The 24,245-nt window shown below is 42.7% G+C and overlaps 1 protein-coding gene across 1 annotated transcript in view; it reads right to left on the minus strand.

Moving 5' to 3' along the window:
- Positions 1–24,245, minus strand: part of LOC126218463 (vasopressin V2 receptor-like) — a 128,507-nt gene that overhangs the window by 86,426 nt on the left and 17,836 nt on the right. Inside the window, exon 2 of the mRNA XM_049942129.1 lies at positions 9,550–9,750. Within this exon, the coding sequence (XP_049798086.1) occupies positions 9,550–9,750 (201 nt within the window). The remainder of the gene's footprint in view (positions 1–9,549; positions 9,751–24,245) is intronic.

Below are 24,245 nucleotides of genomic sequence, written 5' to 3' on the forward strand. Positions count from 1 at the left end.
GCTTGAACATTGCGGATCATAAGACGTCGTTAAACGCACTCGCAATATCTACCATGATTCCTATTTCGTACTGTCTACTGGAGAAATCCACAATTTCAAGGACTGTATTGATTGCGTCGTCAGATCAGCCTTTGTAGGAGTGATAATGGCATACCTTTACCACTTCTGGAATCATGTCGTGTGGAGCTATGGATATGCCAATAGGACGCATTTGTTGAAAGGAGGTTGAATGCTTTCCAGTATGTGGCAAAAATATTAAACAGGAGTATAATGTAAGACGCCATATTGCCTTCTACAGCACAAACGCTTTCAGAAATGTATGGATCTTCGATGTAGTGATTGAGGGAAAGTCATCGAAAAAACAGAAGTGATTTCTGCCGTTCCCCAACGTAGTATTACAGGCCCTGTGCTGTTCCTTACCTACAGAAACGATTTAGGAGACAATCTGAGCAGCCGTCTTACTCTCTTTACAGATGACGCTGCCGTTTATCGTCTAATAAAGTCATCAGAAGATCAAAACCAATTGCAAAACGAGTCACATGAGATATCTGTAGGGTGTGAAAATTGGCAATTGGCCCGAAATAATGAAACGTGTGAAATCATTCACATGAGTGTTAAGAGGAATCCGCTGACTTCGGTTTTACGATAAATCAAAAAAAATTCAACATAGTAATTACAAATACGAACAAATTAAATTGGAAAGAACACGCAGAAAATGTTGTGGGCAAGGCGAACCAAAGACTGTGTTTTATTGGCAGAACACAAGCAGATGCAACAGATGTACTACGAAAGAGTCTGCCTACACCACGCTTGTTCGTCATCTTTTGGAGTACCGTTGCGCGGTGTGGAATCCTTACCAGATGGGGTCAACGGAGTGCATCGAGAACGTTCAAAGAAGGGCAGCACGTTTTGCATTATCGTAAAATAGGGAAGAGAGTGTCACGGACATGATACCGGGTATGGGGTCGACATCACTGAAACAGAGGCGTTTCTCTTTGCGGAGGGATCTTCTCACGAAATTTCGGTCACCAACTTTCTTCTCCGAATGCGAAAATATTTTGTTGACGCCGCTCGACATGGGAAGAAACGACCATCACAATAAAATAAGGGAAATCAGAGCTCGCACGTTGGTGTTCGTTTTTTCCTTGCGCTGTACGAGAGTGGAATAACAGAATTATTACGAAGGTTGTACGATAAACCATCCGCCAGGCACTTGTGATTTGATGTATAGTCATGTAGATGTAGATGTAAGAAACATCAAGTCAGAGTATAATGAATATTGGACTTGCGGTACATGGCATAACGCCTTCCATTTACGTCAGTGTATGAGAGTCTCAAGCAGGGGGATAAAACAACTTATATTCTCACAGCTGCCAAATGAGAACAGTGATGAACCGTCTTGAAGGACGAATAGCAACCGCCATGCGGCATTAGCCGAGCGGTCTAAGGCGCTGCAGTCATGGACTGTGCGGCTGGTCCCGGCGGAGGTTCGAGTCCTCCCTCGGGCATGGGTGTGTGTGTGTTGGTCCTTACGATGATTTAGGTTAAGTAGTGTGTAGCCTTATGGACTGATGACCTTAGTAGTTAAGTCCCATAGGATTTCACACACACTCGAACATTCGAATAGCAGCCTTAGTTTCAAAAAACAACATAAACATAAACATTAAAGAAATATAGTGTCAAACCATTACCCGTATGTAGTGTCTCCTATTGAAGCCTTAGGCAAGCGATTAAACAGCAATCAGCCGAAATCTTCCGGTGTGGTGTCACTAGACTCGGGAGTTGGTATTTTTTTTTAATCTTTAGTCTTCTGAATAGTTTGATGCCGATCATCACGAATTCCTCCCCTGTACCAACCTCTTCAACTCAGAGCAGCTTTTGAAACCTGTATCCTCAGTTATTTGTTGAATCTATTCCAATCTCTGTCTTCCTTTACAGTTTTTACACTCTGCAGTTCCCTCTAGTACCTCGGAAGTTATTCCCTGAAGTCTTAACAGGTATCCTGTCATTCTGCACCTTCTTCTTCTTCTTCTCAGTTCCTTTCTTCGCGGATTTTGCAGAGCACCTCCTCATTCCCCATTTTATCAGCCCACCTAATTTTCAACGTTCTTCTGTAGCAACACATCTCAAACACTTCAATTCCCTTCTGTTTCGGTTTTCCCAATCCATGATTCACTACAATGCTGTGCTCTAAACGTCGATTTTCAGAAATTTCGTCCTCTAATTAAGGTCTACGTTTGTCACTAGTAGACTTCTCCTGGGCAGGAATGCCCCTTGTGTTTGTGCTAGTGTGCTTTTTATGTCCTCCTTGCTCCTCAACAGCCGGCCGAGGTGGCCGAGCGGTTCTACGCGCTACATTCTGGAACTGCGCGACCGCCACGGTCGCAGGTTCGAATCCTGCCTCGGGCATGGATGTGTGTGATGTCCTTAGGTTAGTTAGGTTTAATTAGTTCTAAGTTCTAGGCGACTGATGACCTCAGAAGTTAAGTCGCATAGTGCTCAGAGCCATTTGAACCATTTTTTTTTGAGCTCCTCAATTCTCTTCTGTTTCGGTTTTCCCAATCCATGATTCACTACAATGTTATGCTCTAAACGTCGATTTTCAGAAATTTCGTCCTCTAATTAAGGTCTACGTTTGTCACTAGTAGACTTCTCTTGGGCAGGAATGCCTCTTTTGTTTGTGCTAATGTGCTTTTTATGTCCTTCTTGCTCCGTCCGTCATGGTTTTTTTGTTTGCAATTTACCAGGATTCCTTGACTTTATCCACTTTGTCATCACCAATGTTGATAATGACTATCTATTCTCATTTTTGCCATTTCTCACTCTTTGGGTCTTTTTTTTGGTTTACTCCTAATCCATGTACTGTACTCATATAGATTATTTATTCCAGTCAACAGATCCAGTAATTATTCTTCATCTTCACTAAGGATAGCATTGTTCTCAGCGAATGTTATCATTGATATTCTTTCATTCTGAATTTTAACCCCTTTTGAACCTATTTTTTGTTTGTGTCATTGCTTCTGCGATGTGCAGATTGAACAGTAGGAGTGAACGACTCCACTCTCCCTTACACCCTTTTTCATCTGAGCACTTTGTTGCATATTAACCATATTTTCATTTATCCCACTCCTATGTTTCTCAGAATTTCGATCATCTTCCTGCCATTTTACACTGAAGAACTTTTTTTTACGTCGACAAATCCTATGAACGTGTCTTGATTTTTCTTCTGTCTTGCTTCCATTACAACGTCAGGACTGCCTCTCTGGTGCTTTTACCTTTCCTAAAGTCAAACTGATTCTTTTTCCTTTTCTTTTCCATTCTTCTGTATATTATTCTTGACAGAAACTCAGATGCCTGGCACATTATGCTAATTGTGCGATAGTACTGGCATTATCTGCTCTTGCTATCTTCGGATTTGTTTCTGCGGAATTCTGATAGTATGTCGCCAGTTTCATAGATTTTACACACCAAATTCAGTAGTAGATTGGTTGCACAATTCAAGACGATTCTTGTACAAGAAATTTACTATACCACCTATGTTTCTCATACGTTTATCAATGACTTTGTAATTACATCTACGTTTTGTTTCTCTTTGGTCTTTATTATATAAGCGCTGAACGAGCTGCATTCTCCCACTTCTCTTATCCTGTCTTACGAGAAGACACGTAATTTTTTTCCATTCAGGTGACAGTCATTCAAAATTTTTAGCAATTAAATACGCTACAATGATGGTAATAAAAATTACGACCACCTACAGATAACTGATCCAATTATAGAGGAAGTTCTCTTATTCTCAAGCTATCTACGCGAGATTCTTTTATGAATTACACCGTGTATTCTATGATGGTCAAAATTTTTGAGCGTTGTTCCGGTTCTGTCACAAAATGAGTTTTTTTAAATTAAAGTTGGATATGCTTCTCTCTGGTAATGTTGTTCCCGTAATCGGTCACGAACAATAATTCCTAATAATTATTTAAACAAATCATATCAGATTTAACGGTCTCGGGTAATACATTTATTCGATATCTTCATTGTCATCGACACATGAAAAAGCCGTAAGTAAATAGTGTTGTTGGAGCCACGCTGTAGCAATTCTGGACCTGCGGGGTGTCGTGTTGTCCTGCTGGAATTGCCGAAGTCCATCGGAATACACAATGGAAATGAGTGGATGCATGTGATCAGACAGGATGCTTACGTACGTGTCACCTGTCAGAGTCGTATCTAGACGTAACAGGGGTCCCATATCACTCCAACTGCTCACGCCCCAAACCATTGCAGACCCTCCAACAGCTTGAAGAGTCCCCTGCTGACATGCAGGGTCCATGGATTCACGAGGTTGTTTGCATACCCGCACACGTCTACCCGCTCGATACAATTTGAAACGAGACTAGTTCCGGCAAGGCACCATGTTTCCAGTCATCAATAGTCCAGTGTCTTTGTTGACAGGCCCAGGCGGGGCGTAAAGTTTTTTGTGGTGCAGTCATCAAGGCTACACGATTGGGCCTTCGGCTCCGAAAGCCGATATCGATGGTGTTTCGTCGAATGCTTCGCACGCTGGCACTTGCTGGTGGCCCAGCATTGAAATCTGCAGCAATTTGCGGAGGAGTTATACTTCTGTGACGTTGAGTGTTTCTCTTCAGTCGTCGTTGGTCCCATTCTTGCAGGATCTTTTTCCGACCGCAGCGATGTCGGCGATTTGATGTTTTATCGGATTTCTGATATTCACGGTACACTCTTGAAATGGTCGCACGGGAAAATCCCAATTTCATCGCTGCCTCGAAGATGCTATGTCCGATCGCTTGTGCGTCGATTATAACACCAAAGTCACTGAAATCTTGATAGCCTGCCACTGTAGCAGCAATAACTGATCTAACAACTGCGCCAAACACCTGTTGCCTTATATAGCCGTTGCCGCCGCATTCTGCCTGTTTACAAATCTCTGTATTTGAATTCGCTTGCCTACACTAGTTTCTTTGTGTAGACTGAGACTTCGTAGTTCCCATTTCAGGTTTTCTAATTTTCCTACCTCGTTCAAACATCTAATATGCCACACCGTGAAGCGTAGAAAGTTAGCTTTCGTTTGTTATCCTGTCTTTTTCTATTAGTCACCTACCTTAATGGCAGTCCCCTGCCGGATATTGGAATGGGGACTAGTCCGTAATATTTTGTCAGTCATAAGATCACCATGACAAATTTTCAGTTACAGGCTACATATCCTGTGAATGCACATTATGTGTCTTTAATGCAGTGGTTTCCATTTACTTATTCATTCTCGTACCGTTGATAGTTGCTGATTAATTCGAGTTTTAGGTGCAGTTTCCCATCGCAAGGGAAGAGTGTTCCATGAGCCTCTGTCCGCTTCTCGGCCCTCTTTTACAAGATCATCAGCAGAACGAGGATGACTTCTCATGCCAGAAGTTTTAAACACGACTGTTCCTCAGCAACCGTATACAATTTTCAAACATAGGAATTACATAGCCAACCGGTTGCAAATAGTTTTTTGGTATCATTGACTAAGGGTATCTTCATCAGAATATAATTTTGAGAAAGCGTAAAATTACATTGCGAGAAAGCAATGGTCAGAATTTAGAGCAGCTATTCTCAAGTCAAAAATAAAATAATTCCAGAATTGTCACCCATGCCAAGCTAGGAATAACATGCAACATGCCAAAAGTCTTCCACCGCCGTTGCTGATCATTTTTATTGGAAAATAGCTGACAAACAGAGAATTTCTCAGGTATTCATTTTGTCAATTTTCTGATAGACACAGAAACAAAAAAGTGAACTGTATTTGTCGTGGAAATATCGAAAAAAATTCATTTCGATGCATTCATGTAAACACCTTCGAAATTATGAAACAGTCGTACAAAGAAATCTACATAATGTGTAATGTATAAGTATAGTATCCAAACTGAGAAACGTAATATGCAAAATAAATATCGTGTCTTTAACTGCTGCGGCAGGCTTGGAATGAGATGATCCCGGACAGGTTCTGTACCATAACTGCAGCTGCTTCGCGATTTTGTAGACTTCTCTATAGCAAAGCTTCTTTTCTTTAGAGAGCTATTGTTTTCGTCTACAGCCGTTTCCCCATCGTAGTTGAAAGCCGTCAAAAGCACTGCCAGGTGTCAGGGATTTCATTAAGTTGGCTCGACTGTAGGAATGACTTACAATTAGAAGTCCCCAAGAGCGCGATCGAGTTTTTGAAACCATCTATACGGTGATGTAAGGCGGGGTACCAGGTATCCCACTCTGCAACCATTTATCTTGGTGGGCCCTCGTTTGCGAGTAATCGAGGAAAAACCATTTTGTAATTATGCATGAGGTTCTAGAGCCTTAAAACTGACAGCTGTACAGATAGTGGCGTTGTATCGTAGTAGTTACCGTATATGAGCCCCATGTGCCGAAGGTTATGGCGAGTCTCTTCACGTGCTTCAAAACTTTTTATTTTTAAATATTTACTAAATTGAGCTTGGTCGTTATTTTTATTCAAATAATTGGTTTAAATGCATTTTTTAAAATTTCGAATGCTTTGTCACGTCATTCTAATCATGGAATTAATTTTTACATTTACTCTTAGCTTTTCCTATATGTATGTTTTTTTTTTCATTTGAAACCTTTGAACGAGTGGTTCTAATTATTTTTTTGTATTAATTTCGATTCAATTTATTCAGTTTGAGCATCTTCGTCCCTGTTGTTGCATTCATTATTTCTATTCCTCATTTTGCGCATTTCTTTCCCTCGATTACTCGCAAACGACGGCCCACCACGGTAAATGGCTGCAAGGTGTGATGTCTGGGACACTAACCTACACCACCGTATAGATGCATTCAAAAATTCGATCCCACTGCTGGGGACATGTACTTCTTAGTAATAAAGTATCACTGTTTATAAGGTCATATCGCCTGAAATATGATGGGTAGGTGGTTCTTAACCCCACAGTGAGGCTTTCCAGGCAGTAAGTGATAAATGTACCGAGTTTGGTTGAAACTGGTCCAGTAGTTTAGGAGGAGATGTAGAAGACACATACGTATACACTGATCAGCCCGACCATTAGGACCACCGACCTACTACCGATATAAACCCGTCCTGGCAACAGCAGCATCACCTGGCGAGAAATTATTAGACACACCCACAGTGCATGCAGCATTCGTGAGCTTACTGTCTATGGGTGGAATGGGGAAGGCGTGCAATTTATCTGACTTTGACCGACTGTAGATTGTGATGGCCGGGAGGCTCTGTGCAAGCGTTTCGGAATCTGCATGAGTTGTCGGCTGTTTGAGGAGTGTCTTCAAGACGTAGCGAAACCAAGGTGAAACCACGCCCAGACGTCGGGGGTTGGGCGGTCACCTTTCATTACAGATTTCGGACGTCGTAAGCTGGGCAGACTGGTAAACCAAGACAGACGGCGAACTGTGGCGGAACTAACATCAGACTTTAATGGTGGACAGAGTACAAACGTGTCTGGACACACAGTGTGCCGAACACGCCTAACGATGGGCTTCCGCAGACGACGACCCATGCATGTGCCAATGTTAACACCATGACGTCGGGAACTACGACTGAAATGGGCATGTGATCATCGGAACTGGACGCTGGCGCAGTGGCAGAGCGTTGTATGATCTGACGAATCCAGATACCTTGTTCATCATGCCGATGGGAGGGAGCGAATCCGTCATCTTCCAGCGGAACAGCTCCTTGACGCCTGTACTGCGGGACACAGACAAGTTGGCGTCGGCACCATTATGTTCTGGGGAACATTCACATGGACGTCCATTGGTCCAGTGGAGCTCGTGCAAGGCACCATAACGGCCGAGGAGTATTGTACTCTGGTTGAAGACTACGTATACCTCTACATGACCATCATGTTTTCCGTCAGGAGTGGCATTTTTGATTGTGATGGAGTGAGCAACACAGTGACGAGTTCCAATTAATGTGCTGGTCAGAGCTTATCGCCCCAGTCCCCGGAATTAAGGGGAATTAGGTGACTTGTGCGTGCATATGTGGTGCCTACTCGCTCTAGCGACCAACCTTCCATGCCACGACGCGCCGCCTCTGTTATCCTTGCCGGCTATTAGGTAGGTAGTCATAAGGTTCTGGCTGATCAGCGTACATGTACACTACTAGCCATTAAAACTGCTGCATCAAGAAGAAATGCACATGATAAACGGATAATCATTGGACAAATATATTATACTAGAACTGACATGTGATTACATTTTCACGCAATTTGGGTGCATATATTCTGAGAAATCAGTACCCATAACAACCACCTCTGGCCGTAATAACGGCCTTGATACGCCTGGCCATTGAGTCAAACAGGGCTTGGAAGGCGTGTACAGGTACAGCTGGCCGTGCGCTTGAAACGATACCACAGTTCATCAAGAGTAGTGACTGGCGTATTGTGACGAGCCAGTTGCTCGGCCACCATTGACCAGACGTTCTCAATTGGTGAGAGATCTGGAGAATGTGCTGGCCAGGGCAACAGTCGAACATTTTCCGTATCCAGAAAGGCCCGTACAGGACCTGCAACATGCGGTCGTGCGTTATCCTGCTGAAATGTAGAGTTTCGCAGGGATCGAATGAAGGGTAGAGCCACGGGTCGTAACACATCTGAAATGTAACGTCCACTGTTCAAAGTGCCGTCAATCTGAACAAGAGGTGACCATCACGCCGGGTGATACGTCAGTATGGCGATGACGAATACACGCTTCCAATGTGCGTTCACCACGATTTCGCCAAACACGGATGCGACCATCATGATGCTGTAAACAGAACCTGGGTTCATCCGAAAAAATGACGTTTTGCCATTCGTGCACTCGGGTTCGTCGTTGAGTACACCATCGCAGGCGCTCCTGTCTGTGATGCAGCGTCAACGGTAACCGCAGCCACCGTCTCCGAGTTGATATTCCATGCAGCTGCAAACGTCGTCGAACTGTTCGTGCAGATGGTTGTTGTCTTGCAAACGTCCCCATCTGTTGAATCAGGGATCGAGACGTGGCTGCACGATCTGTTACAGCCATGCGGATAAGATGCCTGTCATCTCGACTGTTAGTGATACGAGGCCGTTGGGATCCAGCATGGCGTTCCGTATTACCCTCCTGAACCCACCGATTCCATATTCTGCTAACAGTCATTGGATCTCGACCAACGCGGGCAGTAATGTCGCGATACGATAAACCGCAATCGCGATAGCCTACAATCCGACCTTTATCAAAGTCGGAAACGTGATGATACGCATTTCTCCTCCTTACACGAGCCATCACAACAACGTTTCACCAGGCAACGCCGGTCAACTGCTCTTTGTGTATGAGAAATCGGTTGGAAACGTTCCTCATGTCAGCACGTTGTAGGTGTCGCCACCGGCGCCAACCTTGTGTGAACGCTCTGAAAAGCTTATCATTTGCGTATCACAGCATCTTCTTCCTGTCGGTTAAATTTCGCGTCTGTAGCACGTCATCTTCGTGGTGTAGCAATTTTAATGGCCAGAAGTGTAAATACATCTATTTTTAAATATGTGTAGGTTTACTGAATGGCACGTGGCCGCACCTGCGGCACGCAGCAGAGCAGCGCGGCGGCCCAGGCGACGCGCATCATGGCCCTGGAGCGCTGGTAGGTCCAGGAGCAGTAGGTGAGCGGCCGGCACACCGCCTGGTGGCGGTCCAGCGCCGTCACCACCAGCACGAACGAGCTCAGGTACGGCCCCAGCGGCTGCCCGTACTTCACCAGCTTGCACATCACCGCGCCACCCTGCCACACACCAACAAGTAGAGCCAATTCAGTTTAGCCTTTTGCACGTTCCGTGGACCACATTTCTACATTTACATACGGAGAGAAAACAGTAGAATTTTCTGAACTGCTTTTCACGATGTAGCTAGAATAGATGGATTAATATTTTTCTCACGAATTAGTGGGTGACGGCAGTTAGCTTCAAATGTGATCTAGCGACCGTAAATCAGAAATAGATTAACAACAGAAAAGTTACTCGTGTGACCTTTCGCTGCGGTAGTAGAGACTGATATCCGCGTTTTCAAAAAACATAGTTCGGAAGATCTTACGGAAGTTATTCAGTCCAGCTTTAAACCATCAGAACTGTACCTCTTTACTACCTTTGTATCCATTACGGGTAAGGTTACCCTATTTGTTAGGGTTAAAATAGTTCGCTTGCCTTTTTAAATGATTCATATGCCGAGACGAGACTTGACTGATATCGCTTGAGAGCCGAAATGCAAACGTGTCCTCTCGGTCATAATAGATTGAAAATTTCTGACGCGATACCAATTCAACGCTGCAACGGGTGTGCACATGTTTTCGTCGACGGTCCGACGTCGTGTGCTGCACGCTGAAGCGGTATCTCATTGGTTATGCTGGTACGGTCTGGTTAACTTTATCGCTGGCGCATGGAGACACGAGGCAAAACGCAGTGATTTCGGATGACTCGTAGTTCACACTGTCTTAGAGCAATGGCTGCATTCTGCATTCTACTCTGGTGACCGCAGTCTACCAGCCTGCATTGTAGAGCGGCGTAGAGGACGGACGCTATTTGTGCTGGTTTGGGGTGCAACTGCGTAGAATATTCAGCCTCGACTGATTTGTGTTGGGGGCAATATGAACAGCAGTCGCTACGTTAGATACTGGCCAATATTTCAGGAAATTATTCGAATAACAATCGGTGCCTTCGAGTTTGCATGCCTCATAGCCTTCAAAAAGTATTTCTACATCTAGATCTGTATTTACATCTACATCTGTATTTACATCTACATTTATACTCCGCAAGCCACCCAACGGTGTGTGGTGGAGGGCACTTTACGTGCCACTGTCATTACCTCCCTTTCCTGTTCCAGTCGCGTATGGTTCGCGGGAAGAACGACCAACGGAAAGACTCCGTTGCCACTCGAATCTCTCTAATTTTACATTCGTGATCTCCTCGGGAGGTATAAGTAGGGAGAAGCAATATATTCGATACCTCATCCAGAAACGCACCCTCTCGAAACCTGGACAGCAAGCTACACCGCGATGCAGAGCGCCTCTCTTGCAGAGTCTGCCACTTGAATTTATTAAATATCTCCTAACGCTATCACGCTTACCAAATAACCCTGTGACGAAACGCGCCGCTCTTCTTTGCATCTTCTCTGTCTCCTGTGTCAACCCGACCTGGTATGGATCCCACACTGATGAGCAATATTGAAGTGTAGGTCGAACGAGTGTTTTGTAAGCCGCCTCTTTTGTTGACGGACTACATTTTCTAAGGACTCTCCCAATGAGTCTCAACGTGGCACCCGCACAATTAATTTTATGTGATCATTCCACTTCAAATCGTTCCGCACGCATACTCCCAGATATACAGAAGTAACTGCTAAAGGATCCTTCTTTCTATGTATTCGCAATACATTACATTTGCTACATTTGCTACGATTACAATTGCTACGATTTCGAACTTTCTAGCAAATCTACACGAAAGAGATCTTTTCTCTGTAAAAACGTGGCTACATCTCACGATTTATATACCTGGATTTTTTTTAAAATGTTAATCGAACACAAAATTTTGTACATGTAACCCAGTCACATACCGGTCGGTTGTAATTAAGGCTCAGCTACTCACAGAGCCCCAGTATAGGTTGTAATTATCGTATGGCAGCGAAACCTCTAATGCGTTAATGCGGAACCAGTTTACGCTGGGAACAAATTAGTTCCAATTTTGGCCACCGGGTGAAAATATGGCGTTGTGAATGCGAGAAAGACGCATAGGAATGTTTCCAGATGTAATGGATTAGGAACGGGACGCGGGCAGAAAAAATGAGAAGGGCAAAATGTTGATTTTGTGTTTAACGGCCGCTTACACAATCTGTTCGATATGAGCGCCGGAAACGTCGACGAGATGCTGTACAGCACCAAGATTGCACCTGGTAGCGAAAATTGGGACTTTTTTTACCGTAAATCTGTTGTTAATGAACGTATCAGCATATCTACCAAGTTGCGCCTCCATACGATAAATTATAGCCCATACTCGACCTCTGCGAGTAGCTGCATCTTAATTATAGGTACTCATGCATCTGAGGAGTAGAAAGAATTACCATTCACAAGATGACTTTCATTTGAGGATCGATGATTAGTGAAGGGAGGATGAATGTAAAAAAACGTAAGATGCATGAATAGCCGAGTATGACCCACCACTGACTGATGTCACTTTTGACGACAAGTCACTGGAAACATTAACTATCGTAACCATGCAGATTGACCCAAAGTGGAAAAAAATACCCGGTTAAGTGCGAGTAGGACTGGTGCAACCAGGATTCCGCACAAACTTAATTATTCATACAGGTAGTTCATCCATCCCAGGTTATCGATATAGGCAAGATACACGTCTAACCATTCCTGAGAAAAAGGGCGCTCAACAGAAGCACGGACAGACAGTTTGATGACAAAAAAGTAGTTTTTTAACTGAGATATAATTATAAATTAACAATTTTCGGATTTTCTCCTTTACCTCTACAGTGAAGCTTTGCTTCTTACCAAATTTCATGCTTATAGGTCATCGGGAAGTACCCTATATGTTTGATAAGTGAATTTGCGAGTAGCATAATTGTTGTTGTTGTCTTCAGTCCTGAAACTGGTTTGATGCAGCTCTTCATGCTACTCTATCCTGTGCAAGCTTCTTCATCTCCCAGTACTTACTGCAACCTACATCCTTCTGAATCTGGTTAGTGTATTCATCTCTTGGTCTCCCTCTACGATTTTTACCCTCCACGCTGCCCCCCAATGCTAAATTTGTGATCCCTTGATGCCTCAGAACATGTCCTACCAACCGGTCCCTTCTTCTTGTCAGGTTGTGCCACAAACTCCTCTTCTCCCCAATTCTATTCAATACCTCCTCATTAGTTATGTGATCTACCCATCTAATCTTCAGCATTCATCTGTAGCACCACATTTCGAAAGCTTCTATTCTCTTCTTGTCCAAGCTATTTATCGTCCATGTTTCACTTCCATACATGGCTACACTCCATACAAATACTTTCAGAAACGACTTCCTGACACTTAGATCCATTTTCGATGTTAACAAATTTATCTTCCTCAGAAACGGTTTCCTTGCCATTGCCAGTCTACATTTTATATCGTCTCTACTTCGACCATCATCAGTTATTTTGCTCCCCAAATAGCAAAACTCCTTTACTACTTTAAGTGTCTCATTTCCTAATCTAATTCCCTCAGCATCACCAGACTTAATTCGACTACATTCCATTATCCTCGTTTCGCTTTTGTTGATGTTTATCTTATATCCTCCTTTCAAGACTCTGTACCACAATATGTGAGTTAAATGGCCGTATCTTTTGAGCGCATTGACTTAGAAGCTCCAATTTTCTATGCTGTCAAGGGACCGTAGACCCTAATATATGACATGAATGTCACCTTGATACGTATACTCATTCCTGAGAAAAGGAATTTTAACAGTCGAACAGTCAGACAGACAGACGGACGAACAATTAAGTGATCCTATAACGGTTCCGTTTTTACCGACTGAGGTACGGAGACCTAAAAACTGCAGGAAGAGCAGATTCGAGGCTGAAATTCATTGGAAGAATATTAAAGAAATGTAATTCTGTAAATGCCATCCATTCACGAAATAGGTGGCTTACAAAAAGCTTGTAAGACTAACGTACTTCTCATCAGTTCAAATGATTCAAATGGCTCTAAGCACTATGGGACTTAACATCTGAGGTGATCAGTCCCCTAGACTTAGAACTACGTAAACCTAACTAACCTAAGGACATCACACACATCCATGCCCGAGGCAGGATTCGAACCTGCGACTCTAGCCGTAGCGCGGTTCCGGACTGAAGCTTCTCATCAGTCTGGGAGACCTATTAGGTTGGTTTTATAGAAGAGACAGACAAGACTGAATTATCACTTAGCAGCGGAAAATCACTGGCAGATTAAAACTGTATGCAGGAGTGGTCCGAACCTGGGACCTGTAAGGTAGGAGAAGAGGTACTGGCGGAATTGGAACAATGAGGGCGGGTCGTGAGGCGTGGGTCAATAAACGCACTTTGCCACGAAAGACAAAGGTTCCAGGTTCGAGTCTCGGTCTGGAACACAGTTTTAATCTTCCAGGAAGTTTCGGAGCTAGACAAGATTCGAACAAGAAAGGCGAGTATTGTCACACAATCGTTTAATCAGCTTAACAAACTCCACTGGTAGACGATACCGCATAAACGCAGAGTACATCCATTGAAAAAAAGCAGATAAATATTTGCTTAGCGCCGTTCTGAGAGACAGTCTCCTTCCCTCCGCTATGTAAGCGTAGACAAGACGGTGTTTGACTCCAAGTAAATGTATCGACATCAATTGAAAGATATGCAACGAATAAATTAATAATAAATGTTACTCATTCCCCGTGGTACTTAAAGCAGGTCAGAACACTATTCCAGCAGCAATGAAAAAGCACGCCAAATTTAAATGAACTCAAAATCTCCAAGATTGGCGAAATTTTTACAGAAACTCGAAATTTAGCGCGAACTTCAATGCGAGATGCTTTTAATAGCTCCCACAACGAAACCCTGTCTCGAATTCTGGCAGAAAACCCAAATAGATTCTGGTCATATATAAAGTACACCTGCAGCAAGACAATCAATGACTCTACTGTGCGATAACAATGGTAATGTTATTGATGACAGTGCCACTGAAGCAGATTTACTAAACACTGTTTTCAGAAAGTCTTTCACCAAAGAAGAAGTAAATATTCCAGAATTCGAATCTAGAGTAAATGCCAACATAAGTTATAAGTAGATACCTTCGGTGAAGCGGAGCAGCTTAGATCACTAAAAAAAGCAACATTTCCTATCGATATTGTATACCAAATACGTTCCTTCCAGACCATCCCGATATAATAGTCCTATATTTAACAATCGTATACAACCACTCGATCATTTCAAGATCCGTACCTCAAGACTGAAAAGTTACGCAAGTCTCACCTAAATCGAATAAAGGGAATAAAGGTAATCCGCTGAATTGGAGACCCAGTAGGATTTTGGAACATATACTGTGTTCGAAGCTCATGCATCATCTCGAAGAAAACGCTTTATTGACAAATGGTCAGCATGGATTCAGAAAATATCGTTTTTGTAAAACACAGATAGTTATTCTCACGAAATAATGAGTGCTGTTCACAGGGGATTTCAAACTGATTCGCTGTTTTTAAATTTCCAGAAGGCTTTTGACACCGTTCTTCACAAATTTGTTGCTTGTGTAACATCGCCTCAGTTGTGCCGTTGGATTCATAAGTTCCTCTCACAAACGTCACAGTTCGTGGTAGTTGACGGAAAGTCATCGAGTAGAACAAAAGTAATATCTGGCGTGTGATGTTTCTGATCTACATAAACGACGTAGGAGACAATCTGAGTAGCCCTCTTAGATTTATGCCAGATGTTGCTGTCATTTACCGTCTTGTAAAGTCATCAGATGATCAGAACCAACTGAAAAATGATTTAGAGACGATACCGGTATGGTGGGAAAAATGGCAATTGATTTGGCATAATGAAAAATGTGAAGTCATCAACACGAGTACGACTCACGGAATGAGCGCAACGAAAAACATTAGAGAAACTGGTCATACGGAGATTCATCGTCATTCTTCTCACGCGCTTTTCTGAGATGGAACTGCGAAGGGTAGCAGTGCGAGAACTACCATCCGCAGAGTTCAGATGCGGATGTGCATCTGCCAGCACCTTTAGTTCACAAGGTAGCTAACGTTCTCAAGTTTCTGGCTTCACACTTTGCTCTTTCCTGTGCGCAACTAGTGTTAAGTTAAGGCTAGTTTTATTCCTAGAGTTATATTTGCGAAACCTGTTATTATTTTTTACTGTGCATGATGCTTTACAATATAGCAGGCCCTAACGACAGTACATCATCCGTATGGATGGAAGGAAGTAATATGCTGTTCGACTCTTGCTGGAACGGATTTCTTTACACTATGTCACGGCGGAGTATCTTCGGGCGAATGCAGTTGTATCTGTATCATAAGGATCCAGTACTCTTCATAATTTAAATTGTAGCACCCAGTGAAACCACTGAAATGGTTCGAACTTGGTAGGCTTGTTACACATCATCCAATTCGGTCACTGACAAGGGCACCACATGACAATTGAGTTCCTTATGTCTGTGGCACATCTAGTGCAGACCTCAAATATTAGTACCCTGAAACAGTTCGATGCACTTTCAAAAATTCTTGGGAAAATCGTCTTTGAAGTCGATGCACTGGTGTCCAAAATTAAAGCAACAAACGGAAATTTTACAAGTTTGCTTTTTTTTTGCCACAAAAGAGTATAAACAAGTGATAGTAAAGTAGACACAAAGTAAAGAAGAACGTAAGCAACTGCAACATGCGTACCGGTAGACAAACATGTTCTTCGTTTTTTTTCCAGCTTAACAGATTTGCGCACACGTTACGGCGACTGGTTAATGTGCTCAGTATGGGGTGTGACTACCTCTGGCAGCAACACAGGCCTGACAACGACGGGACCTGCAGTGAATGATGTCATCGACCTCATGTTGAGGGAATGACGCCCATTCTTCCTGGAGAGCTGCTCGCAAGTCTTGAGAAGTGATTGGTGGATGCTCACGTGATACAACCTATCTCCGTAGTGTATCCTAGACATGTTCTTTGGGATTCAAATCGGAAGAGTGACCATGCAGCGCCATCCATGCAGTATCTTCCGTTTCCAAGAAAACATCAACCACCCGTGCTCAATGAGGTCGAGCAATATTGCCCATCAATACAAAGTCTGCGCCCACAGTACCTCGCAACAACCACACATGACGTCCCAAGATCTCGTCACGGCAGTGAAACCTTACCGATTCACCTGTACACTTTCATGAAGGGCATAATCCCTGCCCACACAAATAGGGATCCTCCTCGATCGCTCTCTTTCCACAAGGTTTGGGTCCTGAAATCGTGTTCCATGTTCCCTCCAGAAGCGAATCCGTCGAGAATCATTCTGCAGACCAAATCTGAACTCTTCTGTGAAAAGAACATTGGCCCAGTATTCGACCGTCCAGGTGAAATGTTGACGACTCCATTCTAGAAGTTCCCTTCCGTGAAGACGCAACAGAGGTAAACACACTGCAAGTCTCCGACAGTAAAGGCCACTTTGCCAAAGCCTTCTGTACACTGTTCTGTTTAGAAAACAAATATCGGGAAGCCGACGAACAGTGATGGTCGGAAACGGAGCACTTACAGTTTCAGAACTTGGAGTAGACAAACCCTGGAGCAGTCGCTATACTGACAGAACAGTGGGAATATCTGATTTTATTCGTATTTCTTCCTTCGGGAGGCCAGCGAGTGTTTGATTTTATTTCTTTGCCAAAGAATTTATTTTATTTCAATAAGAAGTAACGCCAGAAAGAAGGTATTTTATTTACATAAATTGTTTTTTCATCAACTTTCATTTCGTTATCTTTTTTCGACAAGGAGTTACAGCTTTCTCTTAAAGGACGGAACATCATAACACATGAAGAACAAATTCATATTTATGAAGAATAGTTACGTTTTACACGCTCAATAACTTAATATTATTCATATTCAAGTATGAACGAGAAAACAGAGAAAACAATAAAAATAACATAAAACAAATTTTTTAAAAATGCAGAAAAGGAAATTAAAAAGTGTATAAAACAGAACAAAACTATAAATGAAACGCTTTATATTAGAGCGAAATAATAGTTTGGTTACATAAAAGGTTAAAGAAAGATAAAAAAAGTGGCGCAGTTTGTTAGCGCACGGTACTTAGAGGGAAGTAGCCGTGAGCAATGGCAGCATTGTCAGTTCAAAGCCTCTCCTGGGCCATAGTTCTATTTGGTAGCAGCTGGACGCTGAAAGCTCGAAACGATAGATGTGAGAAGAATCACGTTCTTACCAAACATTAAGGTTTATTCAGCCCAGCGACAGCTTCGGAAAGAGAAAGATAGGCTGTGTGGTAGAATGCTCGCCTGCCTTGTAGGGGTTTTAGGTTTGATTCCCTGCTGACATAAATTTGTAAACAGAGGTGCCTGTCCTAATTGCAATTCCATTAAGTTTAAAATACATGAAGATGAAAAAAATCAGTGGCGCTCGAGACTGGTAATCGCTGGTTCGCCTTTCGTTTCCGTCATTTATCAGTTTTTTTACCGTTAATTTCGAATACCTACATTATTTAAATATAAAATTTAACAAATATGCTAATTAACAGGTATATAATTTCTATTCTTATGAAAAATGCACGGCTTCTTAATTGCACTTACATATTGCACACAAAAAAACAGTTTTCATTGCAACTAAAGGATCTTAATCTCTCATATTAGATAAAAGATTGTTCAAATTAAAGAAATAATTAAAAATTATATTATTTTCTTAATCCTTATGTATTTAATGCTTCAGAGAAATGTTCGTGGAACATGTACTTTTGTTTAACATTTTGCCAGGGCTGGTAATCAAACCTGTGCCACACACGCTTTGCCGAGCATTCTGCCACACAGCTACACAACCTGTTGTGAAGAAACGATTTTGATTTAGCATATTAAAGAAAGTTGGAAAACTTCAAAGACGATTTTATCAATTTTTTGAGAATTTCATCTAACTGTTTTTCCTGAGTTTTGCGTTCTGAACTTGAAGTACCATAAATGAAAAAATAAAAGAAATACAAAAATCCATTCGCATTGTGACCCTCTTGTGAGAATGCGTCCGAAGAAAACAGCTCTAATGCTCGGCCTGCGGTATCCACTCTCCATCAAGAGAAGGTAAAATATCACGCATCGCTTGCCGATGCAATTTCCATGGAGTGTGGTGGAAACTTCCAACTGGTGCGCCGTTCAAACAGCCACAACAGCAGCACGAAAATACCCATATTTGGTACCACATAGATTCTTATGAGATCTGCAAAAGTGTTACAGCACTTAATGACTCTCATTCAGACCTGATATTGCGGCACTGGTAATTTTTGTGCCATAATAGCAGACGCCCCGGGAGTAGACAACATTCCATTAGAACTACTGACAGCCTTGGGAAAGCCAGTCCTGACAAAACTCTACCATCTGGTGAGCAAGTTGTATGAGACAGGCGAAATACCCTAAGACTTCAAGAAGAATATAATAATTCCAATCCCAAAGAAAGCAGGTGTTGACAGATGTGAAAATTACCGTACCATCAGTTTAACAAGCCACGGCTGCAGAATACTAACACGAACTCTTTACAGACGAATGGAAAAACTGGTAGAAGCCGACTTCGGGGAAGATCAGTTTGGATTCCGTAGAAATATTGGAACTCGTGAGGCAATACTGACCCTACGACTTACCTTAGAAGAAAGATTAAGGAAAGGCAAAGCTACGTTCCTAGCATTTGTAGACTTAGAGAAAGCTTTTGACAATGTTGACTGGAATACTTACTTTCAAATTCTGAACGTGACAGGGGTAAAATGCAGGGAGCGAAAGGCTATTTGCAATTTGTGCAGAAACCAGATAGCAGTTATAAGAGTCGAGGTACATGGAAGGGAAGCAGTGTTTGGGAAGGGAGTGAGACAGGGTTGTAGCCTATCCCCGATGTTATTCAATATGTATATTGAGCAAGCAGTAAAGGAAACAAAAGAAAAATTCGGAGTAGGAATTAAAATCCATGGAGAAGAAATAAAAACTCTGAGGTTCGCCGATGACATTGTAATTCTGTCAGAGACAGCAAAGGACCTGGAAGAGCAGCTGAACGGAATGGACAGTTTCTTGAAAGGAGAATATAAGATTAACATCTACAAAAGCAAAATGAGGATAATGGAATGTAGTCGAATTAAGTCGGGTGATGCTGAGGGAATTAGATTAGGAAATGAGACACTTAACGTAGTAAAGGAGTTCTGCTATTTGGGGAGCAAAATAACTGATGATGGTCGAAGTAGAGAGGATATAAATAGTAGACCGGCCATGGCAAGGAAAGCGTTTCTGAAGAAGAGAAATTTGTTAACATCAAGTATAGATTTAAGTGTCAGGAAGTCGTTTCTGAAAGTATTTGTATGGAGTGTAGCCATGTATGAAAGTGAAACATGGACGATAAAGTTTGGACAAGAATAGAATAGAAGCTTTTGAAATGTGGTGCTACAGAAGAATGCTGAAGATTAGATGGGTAGATCACATAACTAATGAGGAGGTATTGAATAGAATTGGGGGGAAGAGGAGTTTGTGGCACAACTTGACAAGAAGAAGGGACCGGTTGGTAGGACATGTTCTGAGGCATCAAGGGATCACAAATTTAGCATTGGAGGGCAGCGTGGAGGGTAAAAATCGTAGAGGGAGACCAAGAGATGAATACACTAAGCAGATTCAGAAGGATGTAGGTTGCAGTAGGTACTGGGAGATGAAGAATCTTGAACAGGATAGAGTAGCATGGAGAGCTGCATCAAACCAGTCTGTGGACTGAAGACCACAACAACAACAACAACAACTAACTCGTTTTTGGCTTATTGGGCCATATTCAGGAGACAATTAACTAGTGTCCCAAGGGACGCTAACTCTTAGGTAACCAAACAGTATAAGGAAAGGTTCAATACACTTTCTGAGTAACGCTGTGCTGAGTGTGAACACGTATAACAGCATTTCTATTACCAGAGATGAGGTGAAGTGTAAACAACGCCAAAACATTGTAAGGGAAAGGGCAAAAGGGCAAAAACTGTCAAGTGTATATTTGTAATGAAGTCTTTTTCGACATCAGCTTCCTTTAACATAAAGGGAAGAAGCAGTGGTTCGCAGAATATGTTAACAAAAGGGAGAAACGCCAATGATCGCAGCAGATGCATTGTAAATAAAAGTGAAATGCGTCTGCTGTAAAATTCTCTTTACTCAATGGCAGTAAGCTTAAGGCGGAGAAAGCAATGATTATTGATCTGTTATAGTGTTGACGACATCGCTGCTGGGTGAAATGTGTCTCGGAGATAAGATGGACAGTAATTCTGTCAGTAGCACGTGTTTTGAGAGGTCGCATCGTTGGACTATGGAAAGCTGCACTCCTATTCCGCTATACTACACATTACAGTGGTCGTGCGGACATCACTATCAACGGCTTTTGGTGATAGGGGGACATAAGCACAAGTAATAAGCAGGTCGTGCATGAACAACGTGAACTACTAGGACACAACGCTGTGTAGTCGGTCTGAAATGTTCTCATAACCCGAGCTTCAACGACTGTTGTGACTAGTACCTTTAATGACACATCTTTAATACCACAGCACCGTCGTCACAGATTCCAAGGGAGCGATCAGCGATAGGTGACGAAAACATAGTAAACACATACGTGACAAGCATGATGTGAGAGACTTTTGTAGTTTGTAGAAGATACTTACTATTTTGGAAACGAATGGCAGAGGTTTCTCTCGCTTTTTTGCACACAAGGCGCCCGACCACAGGCGTCCTTTTTTCTGCATATCTACGAGCATTTAGAGTAGATGTTCCTAAGCTGAGACAGTTTTGCTCTTAGGATAGGCTTCCAGTGTTCACCTACCTCTCTTTAAATAGCAATCTGGGCTTGCTTAAGTCGGCAGAAGGTTTACTGTGACCTCAGCTAAATTTATCTGTACACTAAGCGTGAAGTATAGTACTGGCCATTGAAACTGCTACACCACGAAGATGACGTGCTACAGACGCGAAATTTAACCGACAGGAAGAAGATGCTGTGATATGCAAATGATTAGCTTTTCAGAGCTTTCACACAAGGATGGCGCCGGTGGAGACACCTACGACGTGCTGACATGAGGACAGTTTCTAATCCATTTCTCATACACTAACAGCAGTTGTCCGGCGTTGCCTGGTGAAACGTTGTTATGATGCCTCGTGTAAGGAGGAGAAATGCGTACCATCACGTTTCCGAGTTTGATAAACGTCGCATTGTAGCCTATCGCGATTGCGGTTTATCGTATCGCGACATTGATGCTCGCGTTGGTCGAGATCCAATGACTGTTAGCAGAATATGGAATCGGTGGGTTCAGGAGGGTAATACGGAACGCCATGCTGGATCCCAACGGCCTCTTATCACTAGCAGTCGAGATGACAGGCATCTTATCCGCATGACTGTAACGGATCGTGCAGCCACGTAGCGATCCATGAGTCAACAGATGAGGACGTTTGCAAGACAACAACCATCTGCACGAACAGTTCGACGACGTTTGCAGCAGCATGGACTATCAGCTCGGAGACCATGGCTGCGGTTACCCTTGACAATGTATCACAGACAGGAGCGCCTGCGATGGTGTACTCAACGACGAACCTGGTTGCACGAATGGCAAAACGTCATTTTTTCGGTTGAATCCAGTTTCTGTTTACAGCATCGTGATGGTCGCATCTGTGTTTGGTGACATCGCGGTGAATACACAGTGGAAGCGCGTATTCGTCATCGCCATACTGGCGTATCAGCTGGCGTGATGGTATGGGGTGCCATTGGTTACACGTCTAGGTGACCTCTTGTTCGCATTGATGGCACTTTGAACAGTGGACGTTACATTTCAGATGTGTTACGACCCGTGGCTCTACCCTTCATTCGATCCCTGCGAAACCCTACATTTCAGCAGGATAACGCACGACCGCATGTTGCAGGTCCTGTACGGGCCTTTCTGGATACAGAAAATGTTCGACTGGTGCTCTGGCCAGCACATTCTCCAGATCTCTCACCAATTGAAAACGTCTGGTCAATGGTGGCCGAGCAACTGGCTCGTCACAATACGCCAGTCACTACTCTTGATGAACTGTGGTATCGTGTTGAAGCTGCATGGGCAGCTGTTCCTGCACATGCCATCCAAGCTCTGTTTGACTCAATGCCCAGGAGTATCAAGGCCATTATTTTGGCCAGAGGTGGTTGTTATGGGTACTGATTTCTCAGGATCTATGCACCCAAATTGCGTGAAAATGTAATCACATATCAGTTCTAGTATAATATATTTGTCCAATGACTACCTGTTTATCATCTTTATTTCTTCTTGGTGTAGCAATTTTAATGGCCAGTAGTGTATCTTCTCTGGTTGCCATGCATCCTAGTTTGTCGCACCAGAGATTAAATTCCTATCTCATCATAACAGGAACGTAAGGTCTCACTTATCTAGTATCCTACCTGTGACTGTTCATAAAACAAGAACATTCTCGAACTTCTTCTCTAGCGTCCGTGTGCGTCTGGAACAAGGTACCCTGCACTCCGCTTACAATTCAATGCCCTGCTGCTGTTAACAAAAAGCTAAATCACTTACCCCTATCACTCTCGTGACATTTTCCTACAAATTAACGTGTATTACCAATGTTTCTCTCTGGCGAATAGTGAAACTAATGCTCCCACCTTCTTACAGTTTTGTCACTCTCTCTCTCTCTCTCTCTCTCTCTCTTTTTCTCTGACTCACGCCACTTTCTATTCTATTATCTTCATTAAGTGTATGTAATCACGTCACTCTTTCTCCTCCTCTTCCAGTTCTTGTTCTCATGTGCATTCCTGTTAGCGTCCATATTTTAAATCCAGTTTCAGTTGATCTGTATTTGTTATTGTACTTATTATGAAAGAATGTAATCTGTGTGTTTTTAATTGCGCTATTGAAGAAATAAAAACTTTGAGGTTCGCCGATGACATTGTAATTCAGTCAGAGACAACAAAGGACTTGGAAGAGCAGCTGAACGGAATGGACAGTGTCTTGAAAGGAGGGTATAAGATGAACATCAACAAAAGCGAAACGAGGATAATGGAATGTAGTCGAATTAAGTCTGGTGATGCTGAGGGAATTAGATTAGGAAATGAGACACTTAAAGTAGTAAAGGAGTTTTGTTATTTGGGGAGTAAAATAACTGATGATGGTCGAAGTAAAGAGGATATAAAATGTAGACTGGCAATGGCAAGGAAAGCGTTTCTGAAGAAGAGAAAGTTGTTAACATCGAGTATAGATTTAAGTGTCAGAAAGTCGTTTCTGAAAGTATTTGTATGGAGTGTAGCCATATATGGAAGTGAAACATGTACGATAAATAGTTTGGACAAGAAGAGAATAGAAGCTTTCGAAATGTGCTACAGATGAATGCTAAATATTAGATGGGTAGTTCACATAACTAATGAGGAGGTATTGAATAGAATTGGGGAGAAGAGGAGTTTGTGGCACAACTTGACAAGAAGAAGGGATGGGTTGGTAGGACATGTTCTGAGGCATCAAGGGATCGCCAATTTAGTAATGGAGGGCAGCGTGGAGGGTAAAAATCGTAGAGGGAGACCAAGAGATGAA

This window comes from Schistocerca nitens, chromosome 1 (assembly GCF_023898315.1).
Source record: "Schistocerca nitens isolate TAMUIC-IGC-003100 chromosome 1, iqSchNite1.1, whole genome shotgun sequence".
Classification (NCBI taxonomy): domain Eukaryota; kingdom Metazoa; phylum Arthropoda; class Insecta; order Orthoptera; family Acrididae; genus Schistocerca; species Schistocerca nitens.